This window comes from Gopherus flavomarginatus, chromosome 8 (genome assembly GCF_025201925.1).
Source record: "Gopherus flavomarginatus isolate rGopFla2 chromosome 8, rGopFla2.mat.asm, whole genome shotgun sequence".
Taxonomy (NCBI): domain Eukaryota; kingdom Metazoa; phylum Chordata; order Testudines; family Testudinidae; genus Gopherus; species Gopherus flavomarginatus.
The window spans coordinates 110,906,764-110,933,866 of record NC_066624.1 but is presented as its reverse complement, the minus strand read 5'-3'; the positions used below and the strand labels follow the sequence as shown (position 1 = coordinate 110,933,866).

General features: G+C 48.2%; 1 protein-coding gene across 1 annotated transcript in view; it reads right to left on the bottom strand.

The window, feature by feature from the left end:
- TPRG1 (tumor protein p63 regulated 1) overlaps positions 1-26,628 on the bottom strand; it is a 76,951-nt gene extending 50,323 nt beyond the window's left edge. The window contains exons 1-3 of the mRNA XM_050964826.1: positions 26,410-26,628; positions 9,773-9,982; positions 7,328-7,419 (exon numbers count right to left, since the gene is read on the bottom strand). Coding sequence (XP_050820783.1) covers positions 7,328-7,419; positions 9,773-9,973 — 293 coding nt within the window. The 5' untranslated portion in view covers positions 9,974-9,982; positions 26,410-26,628. The remainder of the gene's footprint in view (positions 1-7,327; positions 7,420-9,772; positions 9,983-26,409) is intronic.
- Between the last annotated feature and the right edge of the window lie 475 nt (positions 26,629-27,103).

The following is a 27,103-nucleotide window of genomic DNA, read 5'->3' as shown; positions in this document are numbered from 1 at the left end:
CGACGCAGCACTTCTGGAAGGTTGCCGACCCCTGCTCTAGCTTCACCACAAGTTATTGGGCTCAATGAAGAAATCAAGGGGTGACGTTCTCTGGCCTGTATTACACAGGAGGTCAGACTGGATCATCACAATGGTCCCTTCTGAGCTTAGAAAGTGAACATCGAGGTCACTACTGTATATAATCTCTCTACATGCTCATCTGCCTTGGGAAACCATGTAATAAAGACCATGGTAGCCGTTAGCTCAACACACGTTTCCATCATAGGGGGCTCATAGGAAAATGATGCATTTAATTGTTATCAGAGCCACACACCCACTATACATTCATTCTGGCCACAGGAAGTATTCCCTGGATGCTGTCATGGCCTAGCCACCAGACATTAACATCATGTCTGAAACCAGGGCACTAGCAGGCCAGTGTGTTGGTCCCTGGGCTAGGAGACCTGGGAATGGCCATAGGGGAGGTGACCAAGGTGGGAGACTCAAGTGTGGGGGTGAGGTGCCATGAACCCCCAAGAGAGGTCAGTCACCCATAAGGCAGGATTAGGAGCTGAGAAAACCTGGGGAGTCATGTGGGCCCCCCCCAGATACAGTGTTCTTACAGGCACACAAAGAGACACTGACCCTTGGGGGGAAAGGACAGCGCTAACACCCGGATGCAGACTCTGAGGAGTTGTAGATGGGGATGGCTATAGATCGATTACAGAGACGCTGTTCAGTCATCTAAACGCACACTGCAGAGGCCTGGAAAGGGTCAGTCCATGGCTGTCAAAGGAAAGGCAGCCACTGCCCTCCGTGAATGCCTCTAACGCAGGGACACGGGCACCAGGGCAGAGCTCCGTTTGCACCTGCCCGGTTCCCTGAGATGGTCTCTGCTAAAGGGTCAGAAATTTTTGCGATTTCCACAGTAGTTAAGGGGAGGGGGAGAGGGATGCTGACCAATATAATAAGGCCACCTCGTGGACTGCACTTAGCAAGCTTGAGCGAGCACCTCTGCCAGGCCAGCGCTGGGCCCTGCTGAGCTGAAGGGGGTGAGGAGGGACCGTAGCATCATTCTGCCAGGCCCACGTTGGCTGGCAGAATTTGCTGGAGCACAGCAGCTTTGGGCCACATCCCAGACAGATAAGGATAGCCCAGGGACAGCGAGGGTGTGTGTCAAGGTGCTATGTCAGCTCTATGCCATGCGGCAGTGTCTCCCCGCACTGGGGTGCATCCCCCCCGTGTCAGATCCAGCAGCCACACGGCCCCTGGTTGCTGCAAGAAGGGACAGGCCCAGAGCAGACAACGCGCACGATGCAGCTGCAGCAGCCCGGGAGCTATTCTGTGCACACTTTGTGGCCTGAGCAAAACAGAGCCAGTGCAGGAGTAAGGTAGGGATAGGCGGTGAGCCCATCGTGGGCAGGTTGGGAATCCAGAGCCTCGGCACAGCTTAACTCCGGTGCTCCGGATAGCAGGGAACTTGGGGCGTTTCACCCAGGCACTGGACAGCGCTTTCTTGGCACAGGAGCAGTAAGCGTGGTGGGCTGGGGGAGGAAAAGGGAGGTGCAGCACAGCTGTCTAGTTAGGCACAATGGGCACAGGTGACCCACTGCATGGCAAACCGCCTGCCCGCTACAGTGACAGGAGAGGGAGACGGGAAGCACAGCACATCACCTCTCCTACCTTACTCCTGCACTGGCTCCCCGGGTTGAGAAGCACTGGATGATCTAGACCATCCCTGACAGGTGTTTGTCCAACCTGCTCTTAAAAATCTCCAATGATGGAGATTCCACAACCTCCCTAGGCAATTTATTCCAGTGCTTAATAATCCTGACAGTTAGGAAGTTTTTCCTAATGTCCAACCTAAACCGCCCTTGCTTCAATTTAAGCCCATTGCTTCTTGTCCTGTCTTCAGAGGTTAAGAAGAACAATTCTTCTCCTTCCCTCACAGGTCATATTTTCTAGACCTTGAATCATTTTTGTTGCTCTTCTCTGGACTTTCTCCAATTTGTCCACATCTTTCCTGAAATGTGGTACCCAGAACTGAACACAATATTCCAGTTGAGGCCTAAACAGAAGAGCAGAAGAATTACTTCTCGTGTCTTGCTTACAACACACCTGCTAATACATCCCAGAATTATGTTTGCTTTTTTTGCAACAGTGTTGCACTGTTGACTTATATTTAGCTGTGACCCACTATGACCCCAGATCCCTTTCCACAGTGCTCCTCCCTAGGCAGTCATTTCCCATTGTGTATGTGTGCAACTGATTGTTCCTTCCTAAGTGGAGTACTTTCCATTTGTCCTTATTGAGTTTCATCATATTTACTTCAGACCATTTCTCCAGTTTGTCCAGATCATTTTGGATTTTAATCATAGAATATCAGGGTTGGAAGGGACCTCAGGAGGTCATCTAGTCCAGTCCCCTGCTGAAAGCAGGTCCAATCCCCAACTAAATCACCCCAGCCAAGGCTTTGTCAAGCCTGACCTTAAAAACCTCTAAGGATGGAGATTTCATCACTTCCCTAGGTAACCCATTCCAGTGCTTCATCACCCTCCTAGTGAAATAGTGTTTCCTAATATCCAACCTAGACCTCCCCCATTGCAACTTGAGACCATTACTCCTTGTTCTGTCATCTGGTACCACTGAGAACAGTCTAGATCCATCCTCTTTGGAACCCCCCTTCAGGTAGTTGAAAGCAGCTATCAAATCCCCCCTCATTCTTTTCTTCTGAAGACTAAACAATCCGAGTTCCCTCAGCCTCTCCTCATAAGTCATGTGTTCCAAATCATTTTTGTTGCCCTCTGCTGGACTCTTTCAAATTTTTCCACATCTTTCTTGTAGTGTGGGGCCCAAAACTGGACACAGTACTCCAGATGAGCCTCACCAATGTCGAATAGAGGGGAATGAACACTCACCTCAATCTGCTGGCAATGCCCCTACTTATACAGCCCCAAATGCCGTTAGTCTTCTTGGCAACAAGGGCACACTGTCGACTCAAATCCAGCGTCTCATCCACTGTAACCCCTAGGTCCTTTTCTGCAGAACTGCTGCTTAGCCAGTCAGTCCCCAGCCTGTAGCAGTGCATGGGATTCTTCCGTCCTAAGTGCTGGACTCTGCACTTGTCCTTGTTGAACCTCATCAGATTTCTTTTGGCCCAATCCTTCAATTTATCTAGGTGACTCTGGACCCTACCCCTACCCTCTAGCGCATCTACCTCTCCTCCCAGTTTACTGTCATCTGCAAACTTGCTGAGGGTGCAATTCATCCCATCATCCAGATCATTAATGAAGATGTTGAACAAAACCGGCCCCAGGACCGACCCTTGGAGCACTCCGCTTAAAACTGGCTGCCAACTAGACATGGAGCCATTGATCACTACCCGCTGAGCCCGACGATCTGGCCAGCTATCCTCAATCTATCTTCAAAAGCACTTGCAGCCCCTCCCAGCTTGGTATCATCTGCAAACATTATAACTTTCATCATAGGACAAAAAATGGGGGAGGGAAGGTTAGGATTGTTGAAATGAGCCATAAATCCAGTGTCTCTGTTCAGCTCATGATTTTTAGTGTCTAGCAATGTTATGAATTTAAGCCCCGAGACTTGTCTTTTGAAGGTGTTGTGTGGGTTTCCTTTGAGGATGAGGACTGATATGTCACATATGGAGTGATCTGTTGAACAAAGTGTTCCCCCTGGGCGACATGATGTTTTTGTCTTTTATAATTTTCCTTTGTGAGTTCATTCAAGAGCATAGGGTTGTCTTGGTTCACCCACGTCGTCATTAGTGGGGCATTTAGTGCACTGGGCGAGGTACAGGGGCATGACAACACTGCGAAGTCCAGGGGTCATTGGACAAATCCTTCAATGGTCTGATTTAGGGCTTAAACAGATTCAGCTAGAAAAAAAATGTTTTCGGTTCTTGGTGTTGGCTTTTTTCTGAAATGTAAGGCACATTTTTCAACAGAGCCTAAGTGACTTAGGAACCCAAATCTCATTTTCAAAAGTGAAGAGCATTTAGGAGCCTAAATCTCATTGAAGGGCAGCAGGTCTTAGGTTCCAAAGTGCACAAGTGATTTTTGAAAATGGGACTTGGACTCTTGAAATTTTTACCCAGAGTCTCATCTTGGACAACTGGAAACAAAATCTAGAAAGAACACGTGCTTGGTTTTGAATGTGCTAAGGCCCCAACCCTGCAAACCCTTATGCAAGATCAGGTTCCATGCTTGTAAAGTGCCTTTGACCCACCAGGATAAACTGCCTTGTAGAAATTCAGGTGATTAAACATAAAACTAGGGATGGAATTTCCACAGCCACCTAAAAGATTCATACATTCAAAGGCCAGAAGGGACCATCCAGTCAGACCTCGTGCGCAACACAGGACTTCCCCGAAATATTCCTACTGCAGATCCTTTAGAAAAACATCCACTCTTGATTTAAACATAGCCAGTGATGGAGGATCCACCACAAACTTTGGGAAATTGCTCTAGTGGTACCCGGTTGCCACTCACTTTAATGCATGCTGGGAATCCATTTGCAGTAGGCAGCTTTCAGCGCCAGCATGCAGAAATTGAGACACCGAGGGCTGGGATATTTTGGCCTGTCTTTAGAAGGAATGATGTGCGGTGCCTTTAAATCTCGCACACCCGCCAGCCCCAGCACTGCTGAAGTAGCTTAAAAGAAACTCCCTGACACATCTTCACAATGAGCAACAAAATACTATACCTGGACTACAGCAGCTGCCCCTCCCAGCACCCTCATCATACAGGATGAGTCAGTCTGTCTTCTGACATCCTCCCTGACCAAGCCCAGCTTCACACAGAGAAGAGCAACTCGTATCACAGCTGGTCTGTGCAAACCCTCCCGTGGAGGGCTGGAGCTTTTAAAAACATAGCAAATATACACAAGGTCCTGGAGAGGCCAAAGCAAACAGCAGCCCTGCTAAATGGGTTCCCTAACTCCTGACAGCTGAGCACAGGCAGACTTGACTAGCTACTTGCCAGTTAGGTCACAGGATCACAGCATGGCATCATTAGTGCAAGTAAGCGTGCCCTTAACCACTGATTGCCAAGCAATCTGCTGCATTTGCCGTGTACATATTCCGCCACAGCAATATTTACCCAGTCATTAAAAGGCCATTTCACCATCGTTACCAATACACGAGAGGTTTTAGAGTATGGAACGTTGCCCCAGGGCTGCTACCTACCAGTCCGTCTCCGCTATTGAGATGCAGATTCTTGGGCTGGTTCATTTTGTCCTATAACCTTTTTTTTTTTTTTTTTTTTTTTTTTTTGCCCAGAGTGTGAGGAGGGAGGGAGGGACAGGAGAGAAGAGGGAGGATGGTCCTGTGCTGAAGGGACTCAGGAATGCAAGTCCTGGCTCCGACCCAGAATTCCCATGTAACCGCCCTATGCAACCTGCCCTGTGTCCCAGTTCCTGGTCTGTAAAATGGGGATAAATACTGCTCCTCTTCAGCCACTCTTTGTCATATCTATTTAGGCTGGAAGCTCTTTGGAGGAGAGACCAACGCATACTGTGTGTCTGTGGAGCACTCAGCACAACAGGGCTCTGATCCAGGTTTGGGGCCCCTAGGTTTTGTCGTACTAAAAATAATAGACGACTATCATATTCACCTGGTAACTAATGGGGGGAAGGAGACGGGTGGCAGCAGGGTGAGAGAGCTTTTGTCATCGTTCTCCAGGCATTTGGGGCAAGTGAAAGGTGCTGACAACCGGGAGACTGGCACCATCTAGCGGCAGACCAGTGCAGCCCCAACAGCTGCTCTTTCCCTCCATCCACCCCACTGTCCTATCCACCTGCCGTGACACTGTTCTAAAGGGACCACTCCAGATGGCTGGTTCCAATCCAGCCCTAGCCAGCGGCGAGCGAAACTCACTGCTGCCTGGTGGAGCAGCGGAGCTCAGCCTCGTTTCCAGTCATGACAGCAGGTGCGTTACAATAATCCTCACGCCACCTCCTCTCCCACACTGAAGTGGTGTTTCAAGGATGTTACACATCGTGCAGCAGGTGGGAGCCAGTGAATAAATTGTCCTACGGTCCACAGCCTGTCAAGGGCGTGAGCCACTCCAATGTCCCTCAGGGAGATGCCAAGCTGGCCTCTGGCTGGTGTCTGTGGACGTGACTCCCTCGAGTTCCCTGGAGCTGAATCCATTCACACACACTGAGAGTCGGGTATGATGTCTTTTCTGCTCCTTTCCCGGTGGCAGTCCTAGCGAACTTCTAGAAAGCACCAGGAGGCGACACCACCAGTCTTGGGAAATAGTTTGTGTCTCAGCAGGAGACGCTGTGATGTCTGGTGCTGTTCTGGAGCCCACTGCCAAATCCACTTGTGTAATCCTGGCCCTACCAGCCTCTTTCTCTGTACTTTCAACATGGCTCAACTATGTCAGGAGCCACATTAAATGCTGTTCTCATCTCGGCTAAACCCAGGGTAGCACCCGCAAAGACCCTTAATTGCAGAACATATCCACTCCCGGGCTTGAATGACATGTCATCTGTGAGACTGAGGAGTTGCCATTTGCCCACTGCTGGGATCCTTTTAACTAGAAATAAACACAGCAGAGGAGGCAATTTCCAAGTTTCAGCAAAGAGAAGAGCTCTGGCATCAACCTTTTCCTTTTCCTTAAAAGAAACTGCTCACAGAGACCTTCGAAGCAAGATTGGCGATGATTTGGTTTCCCAGTCCCTGCACTAGCTTTTAGAAAATGACAATAGAGGTGCAGATGACCCCAGAATTAACAGTTACATTTACATTGTCTTTTCTTTGGTCTGATGGTGATGACGATGACACCACCACCACCTACCCCTTACCTAGCACTTTTCATCAGCAGATCTCAAAGCACTTGACCCACTTCACAGATGGGGAAACTGAGGCACAGAACAGGTCCCAGGTGCCCAACGTCACCCAGCAAGCCCATGACCGTGCCAGGAACTGAATGCAGGTCTCCTGAGTCCCAGTGCAGTGCTCTATACACTCTTGCCAATATAACAAATAACACTTACACAGCACTTACCGTCAACATGATTTACAAAACACTAACAAAGGGATCATCGATATTAAGAGACTCTACACAGCTCTTTGTAGCGCTACACTGGACGCATAGGTCCACTTTGTTCTGTACCTGGAATTCCTCTCGCTACAGTTTCCCTTTCAACAGGAAATCATGCTACTAGCTGATGTATCTATGCAATCACTTCTAAAAGCAGAACCCAGAGAGCTTAACCAAGTGTCACTGCGTGACACCCATTCTCTTCCATTGTTGCTTTATTTCTGACAGCCCATAACAAAGCCACCGCCTCAGCCAGTGCCCCATACATCATGACTACTCACTCGGACAAAAGCCAGAAGCTCTGAGCAGTTTCCCCCGAATTCTTGATCACGTGGATTTTTAGATCTTCTATGGCTTGGTCAAATGCTCCTGGCTAGAAAGGGAGAACATCAGAAAAGAACAGTAAGATAAACGTGACGGAAAGAAATTACAGCTCAAACACACGCGCTCCTCTTATTCTAATCCAAGTCACTGGAGCAACGCTAAATGCATACAGGTGTCTCCTTCAAAGAAAAGTATTACAAGCCTCAGAACTATGCGATCTATTTGGAACATGGTTTTTATTTGGAAATGATTCAGTCATCTGCCCTCTGTCTGCCTTCCAGGAGCTGGGGGTTCATCTTTGGGGAAGGGGCGGAGTGGTAGATGGGCCTGGGATGGAACAGGGGTTGAGCATGCCCCTGGCAACTCATAAAGACGGCATCTATGGGTCTGATGCAACTGAGTTTGCCAGGGCTCTGAACCACTAGCCCCAGAGGCGCCAGGGCTCTGAACTGCCAGGCCCAGAGGCGCTGGGGCTCTGAACCGCCAGGCCCAGAGGTGCCGGGGCTCTGAACCGCCAGGCCCAGAGGTGCCGGGGCTCTGAACTGCCAGGCCCAGAGGTGCCGGGGCTCAGCCCTGCCAAGCTCTGGCACATATTAAGCACTGGCCTTAGTACCAGGGACGCTTAGACTATCTGCATTCTAGGGAGGCTTAGAGCATCAGCATTATTCTGAAATAAAGGCTGGCTCAAGATGGCAGCATGAAAAGCCAGCTCGCTCTGTGAGCCACCCTGATTTCTGACCAGGGAGATGTTCCCACAGGGAGCACCATGCCTGCTTCAGACCAATACGGGGAGGGGAGGGGGTAGATAGCATGCAGGGAAGCTCGGTGTCGATACGAGCCAAACCAGTGTCATACAGGCAACTGCGTCTCAGAACACAATGAGGTGCCCAGAGCCTGCTTATTAGAATCCTGCTGCCTACAATAGACTGCAAGTTATAAAAAGGCAACAGAGAATCGTTAATTAAATAGTAAATGATCAAATGGTTTTAGCTCCTTTCATCTGCTTATAATTTACATTCTTAAGTTTAAATTTAGAGAGGATTTCTCCCCTCCCCTTCAGGCTTTCGGGTATTATAGCTCGTGGATAGCAATCTGAAGGGAGCTTATAAATACATAGTCAGTGGAGATGAAGTATTGTTCCTTTTGTAAGACACTGCTTTGGATCAGCGGTCTCCGCCGCCGAAACAATGGTTCTGCTCACAGCATACCTCAAGTTATTAGCCCTGAGTGCTACTCTTCCATCCAGGAAGACTCTGTATAAGAATTAAGGGCTCAATTAAGCCCAGTGGGAGCTTAAAGCGCTCAGCACTTCCAGGAGCTGCTTAGGATCAGGGGCTAAGAGCAAATGCGCTAAACAGGGGGTCAGAGATGGCCAAGGAAATATATTCCGCAGAGTGTATGCGCACTCAGATTTTGTGTCTACTAACATTAAGGAAAGGGCTTGTCAGTTGCTTTAGTTGGTGCCACCTGCATCGGTGAATGATTATTTTCCGATGTTTCCGCTGAGCCCTAGTGGGTTCCTAGACTGAAGGGTGATTGGCCCTCCATAAATATAATAAATTCGATGGAGGCCTTCTCTCCTTTGAGAATTTACTCCCTTTCCAGCCCATCGGTGGCTAGCTTCACCAATGCAAATCTCAAGTGTAGCAAAGCAAAGCCATAATTTGCACTGCTTTGTAGGTTACCCAGGGTTCAGACATGGGACTAGCTACCTTGGTACAAATTGTGAGTTTGTCTGCAAGGAGTTCTAGCCACTGACTGATAGAACTGAGGCAAAGTCCCATGTTAGACAAGGACTTTGATTGGATAAAGCCCTCTCACAAGCTATTACTTCTCAGTTATCCTGGGGATGTCACATGGTGGTTACATCAAATTGCATTCCAGACCAGGGCTTCCGAGAGCGGGTTCGGGCCCCAGTGAAAAAATTTTTTTCGGGCCCCCCAGCAAGGGCGGACTGGCTAAACAGGGCTGACAAAGCTGGGGAAGCCGGGCCCCAGGCCCCCTTCCGGACCGCCAGGCCCTGGTAATTTGTACCAGCTTCCCCCTGACTCTCGTCGGCCCTGTTCCAGACTATACTCTCCAAACCTTGAGGAAGTTCTGGTGTGAGCTATATATACCCCAAGCCCATGTGCAGGGAAGATACTGAGCACAGCTTATGGTGTCTGGGAGTTCCAGGTGGAAATCACGCATGCCCAGAGGAGACTAGACTCACATGCAGGTCTTTTCCCAATGAACCTAAATCATAGGGAGTCTGACTCGACACCTAGCCACATACAGGTAGATCACTCCAGATCTTCTTGGCAATTCGGGGACTGAATATCCAGGAGGAGAACCTAGGAGCCAAGCCATTCCATGGGAAGTCCATTAACTAAGGGACACAAACAGGGATGGGGTTTGCTTACCCTTGTAACAAAGAATTTCCTCATGGCATGCTGGTTGGCGTAAGAATTTGAGGAGGGAGTAGATTCAGAAGTCACAGATGGGGACTCCTTGCCTCCACTTGGGTTGGACTCTGGAGCTTTTCTATAGCCAGCTTTTCTTTCGCCCGTCTCTTCCATTTGCTCCACCATCTGGAACTCTTGGTTGTGCTCTCTGTTAGACATTTCAGCTGCCTAAAAATCAAGCAAGACAGAACAACCAGAACGTCTGATCAAATCCTTTGTATTACTGCTCAATGAAATTCAAGTGCATGCCAACTGGAAAAAACAAAATGAATGCTTAAACCCTCTATACTTTTCCATATCTATGGCCTTCAAAATATCATTCTGTTGCATTAGTAAATGGCATTAACATGATAACATCACCTTACTTGTTTGTAGCAGAATTCATCCAAAGATCTCAAAGTGCTCTGTAAATATGAGGCAGGTCTCATAACCCTCCCTTTGAGGAGAGTACGAGTTATCTCTATTTCAAACACAGAAAGATGACGTAGGACACCCAGGAGCGTTGTGGAAAAGCTGAGAACAGAAGCTCAGTTAGCCTGATGAACCCGAAGCCCATATGAGAAGTTCTGCAAAACCAAAATCACCGGTCTCTCCCACCACACAAAAATCAGTGTTATGTTGCATCTATTTATTTACTTACGTCTTTTTTTGATGACAACATACAGGACTTCCCAATCATCCTCCTTTCTAGATAGTATGTTCCGGGGGCAGCATTTGCAGGGGAATAAATGAGGAAGGCAAGCTACATTCAGCAGTCAGTGTCCAGCAAATGGCATAGCTGCATAAAAGCCAACCTCAGGCATAGAAAAGGCAAGCAGCAATTTGCACCAGTTGGTAGCAATTAATATACAATATGTGGAAAATCAGATTTCGTTCCCATTTATTTCTGTAGTATCTCCTGCAGTCTTTAGCATGGACACTTGTTTACCCCAATGATTCACTGAAAGGGCATCGTTTCAAGCACTTGTCAGACCCAGGGTCTTGGGATCCTCTGCACCTTCCTCTGATCAGAGGATCGGAATGCAGTCACTGCATCTTGCTCTGGGCAATGCTAAACCTGTTCTGTGTTCATTTCACTTAGCAGGTGTGTGACTAGGAACAGGAGACCCTTGTGGGACCTTTTAGGGTTGGGTTGCCAAACAAAGTGAAGTTTGCAAACTTGTTTTTCCTGCCTCTAAACCAAATGCTCCTCCCAAAGGCAAGTCAATTTAAGAAGAAAAATCTTTCTTCCTACAGGGAGGACTCAGATATGTATTAAGGACAGAACACCACACAGGAAGGCTAGATGAGCAAGAATGGGTGCCCTGTCTATGCTTAGAGGGTATGTTAATTTTTTCCATTGTGTATGTGCTAACCTATGTAGATGACATTGTCATTTGTGGGCCCAATCCACAAGCAGTTCAAAGTACCACCCAAATGATAATTGATCCATTAGAAGCAGATGGGTGGCAAATTAACAAAACAAAGAGCCACCTGCAGGCCAGCCAGCAATTCTCATTCTTGGGACTCCAATTCACTCCCACCACTCACACCCAAGCCCCAGCCAGTGTATTAGACCCTTGGACAGAAGCCCCTCCACAAAATAAACGAGAGCTTCAGCAGCTATTAGGTCTCCTTAATTATCACCGCCAATATATCCCAGCACAGCTAATTTTTAACCTAGAAATCCTACAAAGCTCTCTCTCTTCTAAACGCTCCCGAGAAGTAGGGAATGCATCAGCACAACAAAGCTTAGAGAAACTAGCTGGCTGGTTCACCTCTAACCCCCACCTCGCCCGTTTTAATTCCCAAGAAACCCTCAACATTAATTTGTTTATTACAAAACACCATGTAGGGTTCACTGTACTGCAACATGGTAATGCTATTTACAATTGGGCCCATTGCCTGTCTGGACCCCAGTACAACTATGGTCTAGTGGGAAAAATGCTACTGGCTGCATCCAGTGCACGTCACTGGTCCCAACTCCCTATCCCAGGTACCCTGTCTGGACCATGTGTTCATTTAATCCCATGGCTTACAAGTACCCCTTCACCCGAGTTTCATGGCACTACTCGCACCTGGCAGCTTCTATGTTTCCAGGTTGAGGTAGCTTGGCAGGCATGGACCCTAACTCCCAGCGATAACATCTTAGCCCCCCCCTTCACCAACCATTATGCATTGAAGTAAAATATGATCCCTGGGTTGTGTCTGACGGAGGCACATCACCATCCCCTAGGGCAGGAGTTCTTTGTTCCACATGTAATCACTTTAATGTGCAGTTGCTGCCCCCCTCCTGCTCTGCACAAGAATGCGAGGTGCAGGGCATTCTTTTAGCTGCCCAACATGTTGCTAATGCCCACTCTGCCAACAAGCAAGTTGTTTTAGGTATCGATTCTCAATTTTGTTTAGACATTTTAATTGAGCAAGCCTCTCCCTCAGCTTTTGTTAAATTGTGGGACCAAATTTTTGCCCTAATTCGTAAATTCTCTCACCCTTGGTTCATTACGCACTGTCCCTCCCATCGACCAGACTCTAACCCCCTGCATTCCAGTCTTGATCAAAGAACGAGAGAGCTCTCCCAAGTTCATATGGCAAATCCCGCCGTACAGGCAGACCCGCTGTTGCGCTGGCTCCACGAAGAATGGGGACACTTACCACCCACAAAATTGTACGGCCTGTTATCTAGCTTTTCTAACCAAAAGCCTGATGTTATCCGCAGTCAGTGCGAGCTCATTGTTCAGTCCTGCTTGCAGTGTGTGCAGGCAAAAACTATGAATCGTCCCCGATGTGAGCGCTCTGCATACGCTGCAGAACACTTTGCCCCAGGTAGTACGTGGCCATCTACATCCATTAGCATCATCTCTTTTCTCTGTTTTTTTCCCTGCATTTCACTGTTATCATTTTTTATTCTGCTCACTTATTCATCCACTTTGCATGCTGATCTCAGCCATCCAACTCCTGTTTCTGTCTCCCCCAGCAGAACACAAATCTAACAGCAGAGATAGTTGGGGGGGTTCAACAAAATGGTGTTTTTGTTGGAAAATGCTGATTCTTCAAAACAAAAGAGAGAGAGAGAGTGAGAGTACACCTCCACACCTGAGCACTCACCTCAGAGGTGGGACACCTAGGCTCAGGTGCCTACTGTGTCTGATTTTCTTGGGGTGGGTGTGATTTCTCTCTCTGGTGTTTGTTAAAAAGCTTTGATCGGCCTCATGCAGAATGGGAAAAATGTCCAGAAAACCTCAACAATTTTTCCTGAGACAGAAAAACTATTTCCCACCAACCCTCCCTGTCAGCATTTGAGTTCAAAGCCATGTTTCAGCCTGTTCAAAATTAGGCAAAACAAATTGGCCGAGTCTCGATCGAGTACTGTATTGTGCTTTGCAAAACACAGAGTTGACACAGCTCGGTTCCCTGGGGGAGCTTGCCAGCTGAATGGGACAGAGATAGAAAGAGTTAAAGGATGAGGGCAGGAGCAAATAAAGTGATAGAGCTGATGGGGGTAGGACCCTAAATAAAACTTCTGTGCGTGGTGAGTTTATTGCTGGATAGAAGGCTGGTAACTATGGGTGGTGGCTCATGGCATCTCTGCCTGTGAAGTTTACTCCTGGAGTACAAGGTAAACGTCACCCAGTGCTGACAACAGGAGTTAGCAAGGGGTCCTGAATGTAGTTCAACTGCAAAAGGATGATTGGGGCGGTGACTGCATTACGGAGTCTAAGTACCATCCTGGGGAGAGAATGGCAAGTACTAACGGGCTCTTCAATCTAACAGAGAAAGGCAGAAAACCAGCCGGTGGCTGGACGCTGACACCAGACAAATGCAATCTAGAATTTAGGCTAGGCATTTGTAACAGTGAGGGTGGTTAGCCACTGGAACAAACGTCTAAGAGATGTGGTGGATTCTCCATCTATTGGTGGCTTCAGCTCAAGCCTGGCCGGCCTTGCTGGAAGAGATGCTTTAGTCAAACTCAAGTGTGCGGAATACATCACCTCCATATCAGCATGGAAGGGTTAAGGAGCAGCATGGGGCCAGGATGGCCCTGCCTCTCTGCACTTGCAAATCTGGAAAAAGCATTAATAGGAGACCTGGGCAACCCTGGGGAGGGACCAGACTGTTGAGTCCCCCAGTGGATTCTAACACAGACAGTGACACTCCTAGGGCACTCTGGAATCAGAGGGGCCCATATCCTGGAGGAAGCTGCTGACAGGTTTTTCTTTTCCTTTCTTTGGTTGAGACCCATTTGCTAACTGCGGGCAGCTTTGTGGTTTTGCCTGGGACCCCGAGAGGGGACGTGGCTCCAGAGGCCTCAGCCAGAAGGTTGCGCGCCAGCCCACTAGAAAGACGCCCCATAACACCTGCTAGGATGGGGGATAATTGGACTTATGGATGAGCTCCACGTGTGGCTCCTAGAAGGGGTGCTCTACCATTGACAGATTCGTGACCCCAAGTTCTGGGATAACTCAGGTGGGAGGTCAGAGTAGAAGATCTGATGGTCCCTCTGAGCTTAACCTCTGCAACTCTCTGTGCAGCCTGGGTGCAGATGCTAAGCTTACACCCCAGATTCTGAACTTGGCTGGTCCTTGGCATTGCATTTGCAATTAGCTTGTGCTCAGCTGCGCCCAGGGACGATGCGCACTCTCAGCAACTGGCCATCTCCGAGCTATCGATCAGGCCGCAGTGCAGACCCCAGGCAAACAAAGGGCTCACTGACTTTTTACACCATCAAGAGGAAACGCGGAAAACAAGCTACCTTTTCAGTGCATCATAACTGATGCTAAAAACTTCCCTCAAGTAGCCTGATTCTTTACTGGGACGCAGTCCTACTGCTCTGGTGCTGGGAGGCAGCTATAAAGCCAATGGATTTACCCAACTAGGGTTATCCTGGTTTGGTGGAATCCCTCGGTGAGGGAAAGCTAATGAAGCCAGCAGCTGCACCACTATCTTAGTGGCACTGGGTGTGGGGCCATGGCCAGGGGGAAAGGAGTGTGTCCGGAGCACTGTTCGAATCCCCAGCTGCCATTCCCACCCCAAACTGTTCTACACTCCACTGGCGGCTGAGCTATCTCTGCTGGCCGTAGGACTGGGAAGCTCATTTGCAGCGTTCCCCCTCCCAGATATCTCATTTTTATTCCAGTACGAGGTAGGGCCAAGAGGCCCCAGCTGAGATCAGACCCCTATTCTTCTGGGTGCGACGCCACTTCCCCCTCACATTGTAAGACGCTCCTGGCCTTGAACAGCTGACAGTTTAAGCAGACAAGCTAGACAAACGATCCGGAAAAGGAAGCCCCAGCCAGCACATGGGTGCATCTGAGAACCTGGGCTTTCCTTACAGAACGTCGCAGGGTTTACCAGGAAGTGTAGAGTCTGTTGGATTTGCTAAAAGACCGGCAGAGCCACAGTACATCTGGGATGTGATGCCTCCCAGAAAGATGGCGTCTGCCTAATGGAAGCCCTCAGCTCTAAGTCCCCAGCCTATAGGAAAGTATCAGAATTTGTAAAAGTTGTGTGTTTTGAACCTGCACTAGGGATATATGCATCAGCTCAAGCCACAAGAGACTTCCTCTGAAGTTAGGGCAAAGACACGATATTATTACTCCTGCTTTCCTGCTGGTTATATAGTGACCAATGAGGCAGATACATCTTCTCCAATAACTCCTTTGCAATCTACATAGTTTGCTTTGGTTCATTTCAAAGGAGGCTCAGCCATTGTCCTCTCTTTACACACAACTTCAGGGAACTTCTAACCTTGAAATTAAGTTAAAGTCCTTTGAAGGTTTGCTAATTAACCTGAGGTTGACATTAATCACTTCCTTTCAGCATTTCTGGGTATCTGAACAAATAGACTTCTTCGGCATATTTCAGTTGCCTGGCCTTTTGCATTGTGAAAGATCTAAGCAACATCTTTCCGAGACAGCTCTTTGTATTTAAATTATGGACTCCCTTACTGGTAAGGTCATTCCCACCCAGCATTGCTGAACTGTGTAAAGGAGGCATAAGGCTCAGGGAAGACCTACCACATAGCATGAATCAAATGAAGATATGAAAGAGCTGACGGCATGACAGGTTTCTCAGAGCATGTGACAGCTACCTCCGTGCAACGTGCGTGAGCTAAAATTGCTCTGAGAGCCACCAGCTACATTCCACTCTCACTCAGCCTCACGATGGGATTAATCCCGAGTAAAGCGACCATTGTCATGACAACCTGTAACGGGCCTTGGGCGCAGAAGCCACCCCAGTGCTGCGTGGGTCAGCTCTGATCCATGCGGAGTTAGCCACGAGCCTGAGCCCAGAATGGGAGCCTAACCCCGATGGCGGAGGTTGGAATTCACACAAGGGCTGAGATAGAGAAGGTGCTACCCCAGGCTAACACAGCCAGCTACACCAAGATCAGGCTGGTACCAGCAAGTCCAGTGGCTGAGTTATTATTGCTAAAAGCAGCCAAGTCAGCAGGCTGTAAAGTGGCCATATAGCAAACTCAGCTTCACCAAGGCAGGAGGGAGGGGGTTTTGGGTGCCACAGAAAGGGCAGCTTGACCCCGTGTCCTTCCTGATAAGAATGGTGTTGAAGTTGCTGATACTTGCATCTTAGAAGAGCAGGATGTGCCCTCAGGAATGAATCTAACAGGGTCTCAAGACTGCAAACTCTGGGAAAACTCTGGGCGGTCACCTAGGGCGCCAGGATTTGGGAGGGCGGCATTTTGCCACCCTCAGCGGCAATTTGGCAGTGGGGGTCCTTCCGCACTCTGGGTCGTCGTCGGAATTCTGCAGCGGGTCCTTCACTCGCTCTGGGACCTGCCGCCAAAGTGCCCCGAAGACCGGGAGTGCTGTAGGACCCCCCCTGCGACAGAATTGCCGCCAACGACCAGGAGCACGGAAGGACCCCTGCCTAGGGTGCCAAAAATCCTGGCGCCGCTCCTGCACCTGGTTAATCAATAATCAGAAGGAAGTCTCTTGCTTGACCATTGGAACTGCTTGCTTAACAAGTTTTCTTTAAGGGACATGCAATTCTAATACTAATGTATAAATAAAGGGGAAAAGTTTGAGGTAGTGGGAATCTTCAGGATGGGGTTCTCCCTCTGGATGCATCTTGTGTTCCCCACTGGCAGACGGGCTGCCGCTGTGCCATTCGAGAACTCAGCTTCAGTAATTACACTGGTCTACAATTTTTGAGAAGTCGTCTGCTTCAGAGATAAAATGTGATATTTATTATGTATTTTGATGTGCTGAATTCAAATGTGACAATTAAAACAACTGATTGGCTACTGTTTCTAAGATATTTAAGTTTTTACGTTTTATCTATATGTATATTGTGTAGATAGAGTTTTAATCATAAATTGTAAACCTAGGTCTTTTCATGTGTTTATGGTTGTTTTACATGATAATAGTTCACCTGTCCTGTTTATGCAACACTTTAAAAATCAGCAAAAGGGTTATATAAATAAAATTTATTATGAAACAAAAGGCAAAAAACTATTATGTACATAGTTTAGTCCTATTCAGTGTCTACTCGGCGCTTCTTGGCTTGTCTCTTGTATTCATTAAATGGAGCATCTCTTGTCACTGTCCAGCAATAGTCTGCAAGCATTGATGGGCTCCATTTGCCCTGATAGCCTGCCAGGAGATTCCACTGCTGTAGTCTGGAGCCCAACAGCTCTGCCTTACTCTTGGGGAGTTCCAAATCCCTGACAAGGTCATTCAGTTCACCTTGTGTTATGAGGTGTGGTTCAGAGGAGGAGGATGGGAGAAAATGTTGGTCCTGTGACATTGATGGTTCAGGACTAGAAGTTTCATCCTCTTCCTAGTCTGACTCAAGTGAGAATGATTCTCGTGCATCAGGAACCGGCAGTCCTTCTCCGTGGGGTACTGGGCGTATAGCTGATGAAATGTTTGGATAATGCACAGTTCACTTTTTCTTCTTTGATAAACCTTTCCCAACTGGAGGCACCATGCAGAAGTAACAATTGCTGGTATGAGCTGTTGGCTGTCTCCAAATCATTGGCACTGCAAAAGGCATAGATTTCCTTTTCCTGTTCAACCACTGGTGAAGATTTGTTGCACAAGTGTTGCAGCATATGTGTGGGGCCCACCTCTTGTCCTGATCTCCAATTTTGCAGCCAAAATAAAGGTGATTGGCTTTCTTAACCATAATGGTTATACTGCGCTTTTGGGATGCAAAAGTCACTGCACCACAAACATAGCAGAAGTTATCTGCACTGTTCACACAAGTACGAGGCACCTCTGCTCACTTTGGCTAAACAGAAATGTGTCCCTTTGCAAAATCAAACACTGACAAAGAAGAGAGCACGACACTGTATGATTTCTAGAGCTGATACAGGGCAATTTGTTCAGCAGAGTGAAGTAAGCTTCGTTATGATTGCATCATCCATGACTTCTAGGAATAACATGATGCAATTCATCTCATGTATGACGCAATACCAGCTTCAGATTGCATCATTCATTGTTTTGCCTAAAAAGCAAGTACTGTCCAAACCCAGTCATCGATTTATTCATAGATCCAGTCAAAGATGTATTTTAGTCATTTCTGGTTTAAATTGAGATCCCTTCCCTTTATAACTCACTTATCCTCCGCCATTCCCAAGTCAAGGGTTGTATATACTGACCCAATAGCATATCTTGAAAACTAAAGCCAATCAACAATTTTAAGCATCATTTTCATTCTCAGTGACCAAGAGTTAGTAAAGTTGGACTACATTTATTTCAGAAGCATTTTGGCAGTAGAGCAGTGTTATCGAGGGTTGGGGGTGTTTTACTAACCTGTTGCGGACGTGTGTGAGCACTTGAGACTAAGTAAAGTTTAGCTTTAAGTGAAAGCACTCTTGTGTTGTCCTGTTTGTGCCAGCCATCTATCGGTCGGCCGGCCATGTCTCCCCTGATTTATTTCCTGACACCACCTCGCATAGAGTAAAAGTTACCAAGAGCTTTGGGTTGAAAGAACCAGGGGTAACAGTGTCACCTGTCACAAACTCACTGATCGCTTCTGCGGACCCACCACTAGAGGGGAAGAAAGACCCACCATCTCCTAGTGCACGTTACAGTGGCAGCACACCGTGCTGATATTTAGTATTATTACTTGGATTATTGTAGTGCCAAAGAGTCCATTGTGCCTGGTGTTGTATAAACACAGAACAAAGAGACAGTCTTTGACCCAAGGAGTCTTAGACCAGCGGTGCTGGAACAATTTGTACAGTGGAGGTGCTGAGAGTCACTGAACCAAACTGAAAACCCTGTCTATGATGGAAACCACTTCAAGCTAGGGGGTGCGGCAGTCCCTCCAGCACCCCTCGTTCCAGCACTGCTGTGTAAGACAACAGATGGAGACAGCCAGACCGATGGGGGAGCACCAGGAAACAATGAGACAGTATTGGTCAACTGATGAGCAGTGATCTAAACATACAAACAGCCTGCTGTCAAGTTTTTTTGTAGGCATCACAGCAAAGGCGAGTTTTCAGGAGGGAGCTTCAGGGATGTTTACAGGGAGCTTGTCATAAACAGATAAGTAAGAGTTAATAGAACAGAAGTACTTCATATCTCTTTTGCCTGTAAAGAGTTAACAAGATCAGTGAGCCTGGCTGTCACCTGACCAGAGGACCAATCAGGGGACAGGATATTTTCAAATCTTGAGGGAGGGAAGTTTTTGTGTGAGCTGTTAGTGTTTGGTTGTGGTTCTCTCTGGGTTCTGAAAGTGACCAGACGTGCAACCAGGTTTCTCTCCAATCTCTCCAACACAGGCTCTTATAGATTCAGAATAGTGAGTACTAGGTGATAAGGTGAGTTAGGCTTATGTTTGTTTTCTTTATTTGCAAATGTGTATTTGGCTGGAAGGAGTTCAAATTTGTATTTTGCTGAAAGGATTTTAAGTTGTACTTGTATCCTTAGGCTGGGAGGGTGTTCCCAGTGTCTAGAGCTGAAAGACCCTGTACCTATTCCATCTTAAATTTACAAAGATAATTTTTACTGTTTTTTCTTTCTTTAATTAAAAGCTTTTCTTGTTTAAGAACCTGATTGTTTTTTATTCTGGTGAGACCCCAGGGGACTGGGTCTGGATCCACCATGGAATTGGTGGGGAGAAAGGAGGGAAGGGGGAGAGAGAGATTAATTTTCTCTCTATGTTAGGATTGCTTTCTCTCTCAGGGAGAGTCTGGGAGGGGGAGAGAGAAGGAGGGGGGAAGGTGAATTTTCCTCTCTGTTTTAAGATTCAAGGAGTTTGAATCACAGGGATCTTCCAGGGTAACCCAGGGAGGGGAAGCCTGGGAGAGGCAACGGTGAGGGAAAGGGTTTACTTTCCTTGTGTCAAGCTCCAGAGGGACTGGGTCTTGGGGGTCCCCGGGCAAGGTTTTGTGGGGACCAGAGTGTACCAGGCACTGGAATTCCTGGTTGGTGGCAGCACTACAAGTACTAAGCTGGTAACTGAGCTGAGAGGAATTCATGCTGGTACCCCATCTTTTGGACGCTAAGGTTCAGAGTGGGGAATTATACCATGACAGAGCTCCTCCCAGTTATGAGGGGCAGCATAGGGGAAAGGACAAAGGTGCTTGTTTGACAATTTAACACGTGGGCAATGGCGCCTGGAATCCCAGGAACTAGGAACGGCCTAGTGTGCTGGCAGCAATGCATTCACACCGTGACCTACCTATGGCTTTTGTTCCAGGGAGACAGGTCAAAAGACCAACCCCTGCATTAGTTCACAGCTTTCAGGTGTAAAGCACCATAGTTCAGTGCAGTGAGTGGGAGGACAGTGTACACAAATATAGAGACTTTGTCCTCTTCACTAGCACTCCCATGATGCTTTTCATCAAGTGACTCCAGAGCCCTTTTTGTACACTGATAAAGAACTGAAATGCCCCTGTGAGGCAGGCAAGCTATTATCATCCCCCATTTTGCAGTTGGGGAAACTGAGGCAGAGCACAGCTTTGGCTCACCCAAGTCAAGTGACAGAGCCAGGAAGAGAAACCCAGGCCCTTGCCCTAAACCCCAGACAACAGTCCTTCCCAGAGGCTACTGAGCCAAATCACTGGTTGAAGAGGAGGGAACCTGCTGCCTGCTCAGAGGAATGTAGAGATCTGGAGTAAACCGTCAAAGAGACTTGAGATCTGGACACCTGGGTTCTATTGGTTCTGCCAGTAACTCACTGCATGGCCTGATAGAATAACGTGTGCATAGTGCTTTGGGATCCTCAGATGGAAGGCGTCACAAGAAGTAACAACGACACCTCGCTGGTCTACTGTGCTTTTCTCAAAGTGCCAGTGGACCTGATCACCGGCCTGGGACAATCAGCCACATCCAGTTCAGTCTATAGCCCTGCCCGCAGTGCCCTGTTTATTCTTCAGTGCAAATAAAAAAAAAGGGGAATGTGTAACAACAGCAAAGAAATAACCCTGTTCCCAGACTTGATGGTGGGCCTCTCTGGCTGAATGGCTCGAGCTTCCTCAGCCCAGGGTGTGCTTCTGCTGCAGCCAGGGGACAGTGCACACCCAGTCCTCTCCTGGTCCCAGGCTCCCTCATGGAGCTGGGGCTCTTCTTCACCATCCCTACCTGGGAATCCTCACCAGACCAGAAAGGGGCTGGCTGTTCCCTGTTGCCCCTGGCCCTTACAGGGGCCAATGCCCTCGTATATAGCTTTACAATGGCACGGCAGGCAAGTATCAATATGTGACGAGACCAAAGCCACCATATTGATTGTCCTAGCATAGATCTCTCACTCCCCTTCCCCAACCTGATGTCAGAGACCAGGTTTTATTCTTAGCACAGCTCTGAGGTTCCAGCTCCAGCCCTGGAGCATCCTGCAGCACACACCCTGGTTTTGCCCTGCAATGTTTCTTCCTGCAGCACCCTCCTCCCTCCCCCCTGCCCCACTCTGTATGCTCAAGGAGTTCACCTTCAATAAACAAGCCTCACAAAGGGAGCCAGCGTTGGCGTGGCTGACTGCAAGGAGGGTTTGCCGCAATGTCAGGCTCACCTCTTCCGCCTGTGGCTGCCTCTGCATGCTGGGAAGTAGTCCAGCTCCCAAAGAGGGGCACCTCAGGATCCTGAGAGTGGAAAAGAATGTCACCCCCATTAGCTAATGTGAAAAGGTACCGGATGTTCCAGAGCGTGGCAATCTAGCGTCACCTCCTTGAAAGACGGGGTTCATGGAGGCGATCACTGTGGGGATACAGAGTGGAACAGCAGGTAAAGCAGGAGTGGGTTTTGGCCACTTTCAAATAGAATGCTATTACTTCGTAAGGGACTGTGGTATTCAGCGTTCTGTCTAGACATGCTCCAGTTCAGTCCCAGGCTGTTGGGTCTGATGCAGGAGTAAGTCAGGCGACATTGATCAGAATGGTTCTTCTGTTCTTCAAAAGCGATGAATCTTCCATACCCTGGGAAGACTTGGAGAAATCAATGAGTAAAAGGTCCGCCTGAGACACAGACTAGCAGGAGCTGGGCAAACACAATCAAGTGAGGTCACAGACTGCTGGGGCGCTGAGCCACTGTCAAGAAGATGCATGGCAGAGAGCAGTATCACTGCAGTTGATGAGCCCTGGGTGGAGAGAGCATGCGTGCTCGACAACCAGGAATCCTGTGCTCCTCAGCAGCTCAGAACAGGGCACTTAGCAGCTGGCAGTTCCAAGCAGCGGACTAACGGAGTGTGATTCCTGGACTTATCCATCAATTCCTTCTGAGCCAGTAGCACCACCAGGATGGTCCTGCTCAGCTGTGGAGTTGGTGGGTGGGGCAAAGAGAAGAAAGCATTAGTCTCAGGGCTCTTAAAGCTGGAGCCCTAACAGAGCTTTATATAAGAGCAGCCGTACTGGGTCAGACCAAAAGTCCATCTAACCCAGTGTCCTGTCTGCCAACAGTGGCCAATGCCAGGTGTCCCAGAGGGAATGAACAGAAGAGGGAATCACCAAGTGATCCATCCCCATCGCTCAGCTTCTGGCAAACAGAGGCTAGGGACACCATCCCTGCCCATCCTGGCTAATAGCCATTGATGGACCTATCCTCCATGAGCTTACCTAGTTCTTTTTTTGACCCTGTTATAGTCTTGGCCTTCACAACATACTCTAGCAAGGAGTTCCATGGGTTGACTGTGTGTTATGTGAAAAAAATACTTCCTTTTGTTTGTTTTCAACAAAAGTTTTCTAAAGAAAGCTTGGCCCGGGAGGATGGTAGTATTAGAATGAAACCTCACATGGGAAAAGAAAGTGTATACAAGAGAACAACATTCCACTGGTGTGCAGAACTGGTTGGATTTAATCATCTCGGCACAGTGCTATGGGTTATTATATCTGACCCGCGGCAGGGATGCTCACGTCCTCACCAATATCTTCTAATGCTTCAAGGTGATGGAGACAGTTCGAAATACCTCTGTCAGTCCCAGTGCAAATGTCTGCAGACAAGCACAGTCATCATCTCCATAGCCCCAGTTATCTTATCCCAAGAAGAGGAGGCACTAAAATAAGAACCGTGCTCTAGAGAGCAGAATGTGCCCGGTTGCAAAGACAGGATGCACCATTCAGGTCTTCCAGCTTCTTTGTCAATTTCTTCACCAGCAAGATGGGAATCAACTCTGTGTAAACTCCCCGAAGCAGTTAAGAGTTCAGAGGTGCTGCTGCCTGACAATGCCCATCCAGCATGGGTATCAAACTGCACCCACGATGTGCCCTGTAAAGTCATATTGAAGCTGGCACTGCCTATAAGCCAACCTCATACATAAGCAGCCCCTGCTTATTTCAATTAAGTCCTTAAAGCCCAGTGACCCATCTCTAAACTGTCTTTTTTTATGACTAAAAGGCCCAGAGGGCTACCGAAAACCTGCAGCCCCGCCAAGGAAGTCCAGTTGTTGTACAGTACTTGATGCTGGGAGCCCGACAAGGCATGACCAGCTTGGAGGGGAATCACAGGTCTGCTACAAAAGTGGTCTTGCAACTGAGGCATACATTTATTGGCTGACATACGAGTAGATACACCAGCTCAGTGGTTCTCCAACCACATTCTTTGAACTATCAGTGATCTGTGCAGCCCTACCTGGAAGTCTGCAGAGTGAACCCAGATATGAAGATGGCTCCACTTTGGCTGCCTTCTCATCTGACTGGATACATCCTGCGGCCGACAGGAAGCTCCACTTTGCTGCAGCCAGCAGGGCTCTGTTCCAAGGGCGCATTTACCATGTGGCTTCTGCTGGCTGGGAGATGTGGAGTTGGTCCAGCGGCACTTGCATCTCAGTGGCTGCTCATTTAAACAGCCACCAGGTGGCAGCGCATAGACAGGGACCAGGGAGCAGCAGAGAGCTACATAAAAATCTCCCAGATTTGGCCACAAGAAAGTAATTGGTAGCCCAAAAAGTCACCAAGAATTTTTGTCACCAAGGCTTTTCAAAAGTAGAACTACTGGAGAAAAATTACCAAGATTGGCAACACCAGGCACAGAACGGGTCAGAACTGGAGAAGCACTGGGATATTCAACACAAATTTCCACCTAGTGGCTGTTGTTGGCCATTGCAGATTTGCAATTCATTTTGCATTCAGAAAGTTGAAAACTGGGAGTAGGGAAGTCAGCATGTGTGCATGCAAACATGCTCAAACTGCATCATTTGCATGTGCCACTGATTAGTTCAGCATCACTAATTTACAGTTAAACCCACAGACAACCCTCCTCCTGCCGCTCAGAGACTCCATCTGACATGGCTTCAACTAGTGGCCCACACACATCAGGGGAGGAGGACATTGCCCATTCAAACGCGTCAAGATTGAGACCTCAACGCTGGGCACTTCAATGAGAAGATGAATTGTCAGGCAGAGAGCACTTGGGAATGAGGTGCATTCTCAGTCCTGAATGTGTGTGCTGAGAAGGGAAGGTTCAGGTCGCTTAAATGGATGTGATAGCTCAGTGCTGTTCACTCAGGAACAACTTATCCCCAGGGTTCTAGGGAGTACGACAGAGGGTGACAATCCCACAGGACCACCGGCTTCTCTCTTTGCTGCATCGTATGATCACTTGGAAGTTCATGGCAGCAGATGAGATAGAACTCAAATTCTCCTGCTCTAAAAGCACAAAGTCCTCGCCACCTGAGCGAAAAGAGAATCGTTAGAGGCAGTGTCTGGTATAGGGCCTAGGACACACAATTAAAGAGTTCTAGTACCATCCAGTAAAATGTGGTGATACAAATACACACCAGCCAGTTCATTTCAGTACAATGAAGAGGATAAAATAACCTGTCAAAACAATTTACCCAGCAGGGAATAATGACCCAGTATTTTATCATCGTCACGTAGTAACTTCACACACCCAACCTTCTCTATATGAGAGTGTGAACGAAGGAGGTTTTGGGTTACAGAAATACATGGAACAAGGTTCATCAGTTTCAGTTCACCGGGGGATCATTTTGTCTGGAACGTCTCCAAAATACAGAAGGTCTTCCAGAGGCAGCAGGACTTAGACATAGCTACCAAATCCAGCTCTGCTCCCCTATCTGAGGCATGGAATCAGGCAGTCGACTTTTGAGGCGTCTCTGAAACTCAGCACAAGCCTGGAAACCTGCCAGTTGGATGGGATTTGTGGTGAAAGAATCTCATGGCACTGTCCCAGCATATTGTACTAAATCAGGGGCCTTCAGCACAAAGATCAGTATGATGAAGAACTAGTCTGAAACCACCACACCTCATTTCACATGAGCCACGGACCATGCAATCTGCTTTTAAATCAGGCTTTCCTGGGCCTGAGAATGGCAGTGTGGACTGCAGTGGTGTTCAGAAGGCTGATATTAAAGCAGTAACCTGGAGGACCTGAATTCAACTTCTGGCTCTGCCGCAAACTTCCCTTGTAACCTTGGGTACACCATTTCCCCTCTCTGTGCCTCATTTCTCCACCCTTACTTCACAAGGTGTTGGGAGGATAAACGTATCAATGACGGAGAGGGCAGATATGTCCCTAGATAGAAGGGGGATAGTGTTTGTAAATCCAAGCACTCCTCAAGAAAAGGAGATTTTTCAAACAAAAGCTCGCGTCTAAAGAAAGAACTCCACGCAGATCACTACCAGCCTCTCTCTGCTGAATAGCCTGAGCAAGGCTTTGACGGCAGCACAGACTCTCGGAAGAGCAAAGGGTCAGGCAAGCAGCACAAACAAGTATTTGTGGCAGAAAAAAAAAAAGATGAAAACGTGTCTGCAGAAGGTTCTGAAGGAGGAAGTCCTCTCTCTCCCCCCAGCGCCTGTTCTTTCCCTCACCTGATTTCTTTAGTTAAGTCCCTTCAAATACCTTGTCTCCTTGGCATTTGAGGAACTGGGTTCTTCCTCCTTAACTGAAATGCTGCCTACAGGCCTTGCTTGTGAATCTCACCCAGTCTGGTTTGTCTAGTTTAGAACAAGGCTAAGGCTAGAATGGTGTCGTGGGTTTTTCAGGAATAAAGTGACTGTCCCTGTAAGGTGCAGCAGAGGAAAGATTAACCAGAAAGGCCCTGCAACAATAAAGATGGCTTTCCCAGTCACACAGCAGCTGTGGCATCGAAGGCAAAGACTTCCTGGGTTTCCAGCTGTCATATACACCCTGCTCCCACTTCTCCTACCTCTGCTGCTGGAAGCTCGCAGCACAGAGAACTCCACAGTGGGGGCTTACCTGTCTCAGGTGAGCTGCTGCAGGAATCTTGCTCTCTCTCTGCCAGCCAGTCAGGGAAGGATTCAGATCGGATTTCAGGTAGACTGACCAGGAAGTTCAGCTGCTGCTGACTGAGAGGAACCGGGTTGGTGCTATTAGGCACCCCAAAGCCAGTGAAGGGCGTTTGTCCTTCTCTCACTCTGCCTTTAGGGCTCTGGGGATTTGTCAGCTCGCACAGCTGCTAAGTGAAAACGTTTTCTAAATGGACAGGGTAGGACTTGGGTGCAGCTGATTTCCCTCTGTTTGCCTTAGAAGGAGTGGCCGCTTTGTGACTGCTGCACACACCCAGCCCATAGCAGAGGAGATACTGGGACTACTGGACATGTGTCCCATGGCTCAGAGTCAGTATACGCTAGTCACCCTGCCCTGTGCTCAAGCCACAGAAGGTAAGAGTTTGTTACAGCCCCAGCTACCCAGCCTGGCTCTTTAGTCCACGCAGCAGACACTCATGGTTTTAGTTCTAGAGGCTGACATTACAGCAGACAGGACGGGGACAGCACACTTCCTGGGATCGGCAGCCATCACAAACTCCCCAGGTAACATTTGCCACAGCACTTAAGTGCCATTTCTAACAGTGGCTTTAGGCACGTGGGCACCTAACTCTCATTGAAAGTCAATGGGGCTCAGGGGGTAACAATTTCAAAAAGTGCCTAAG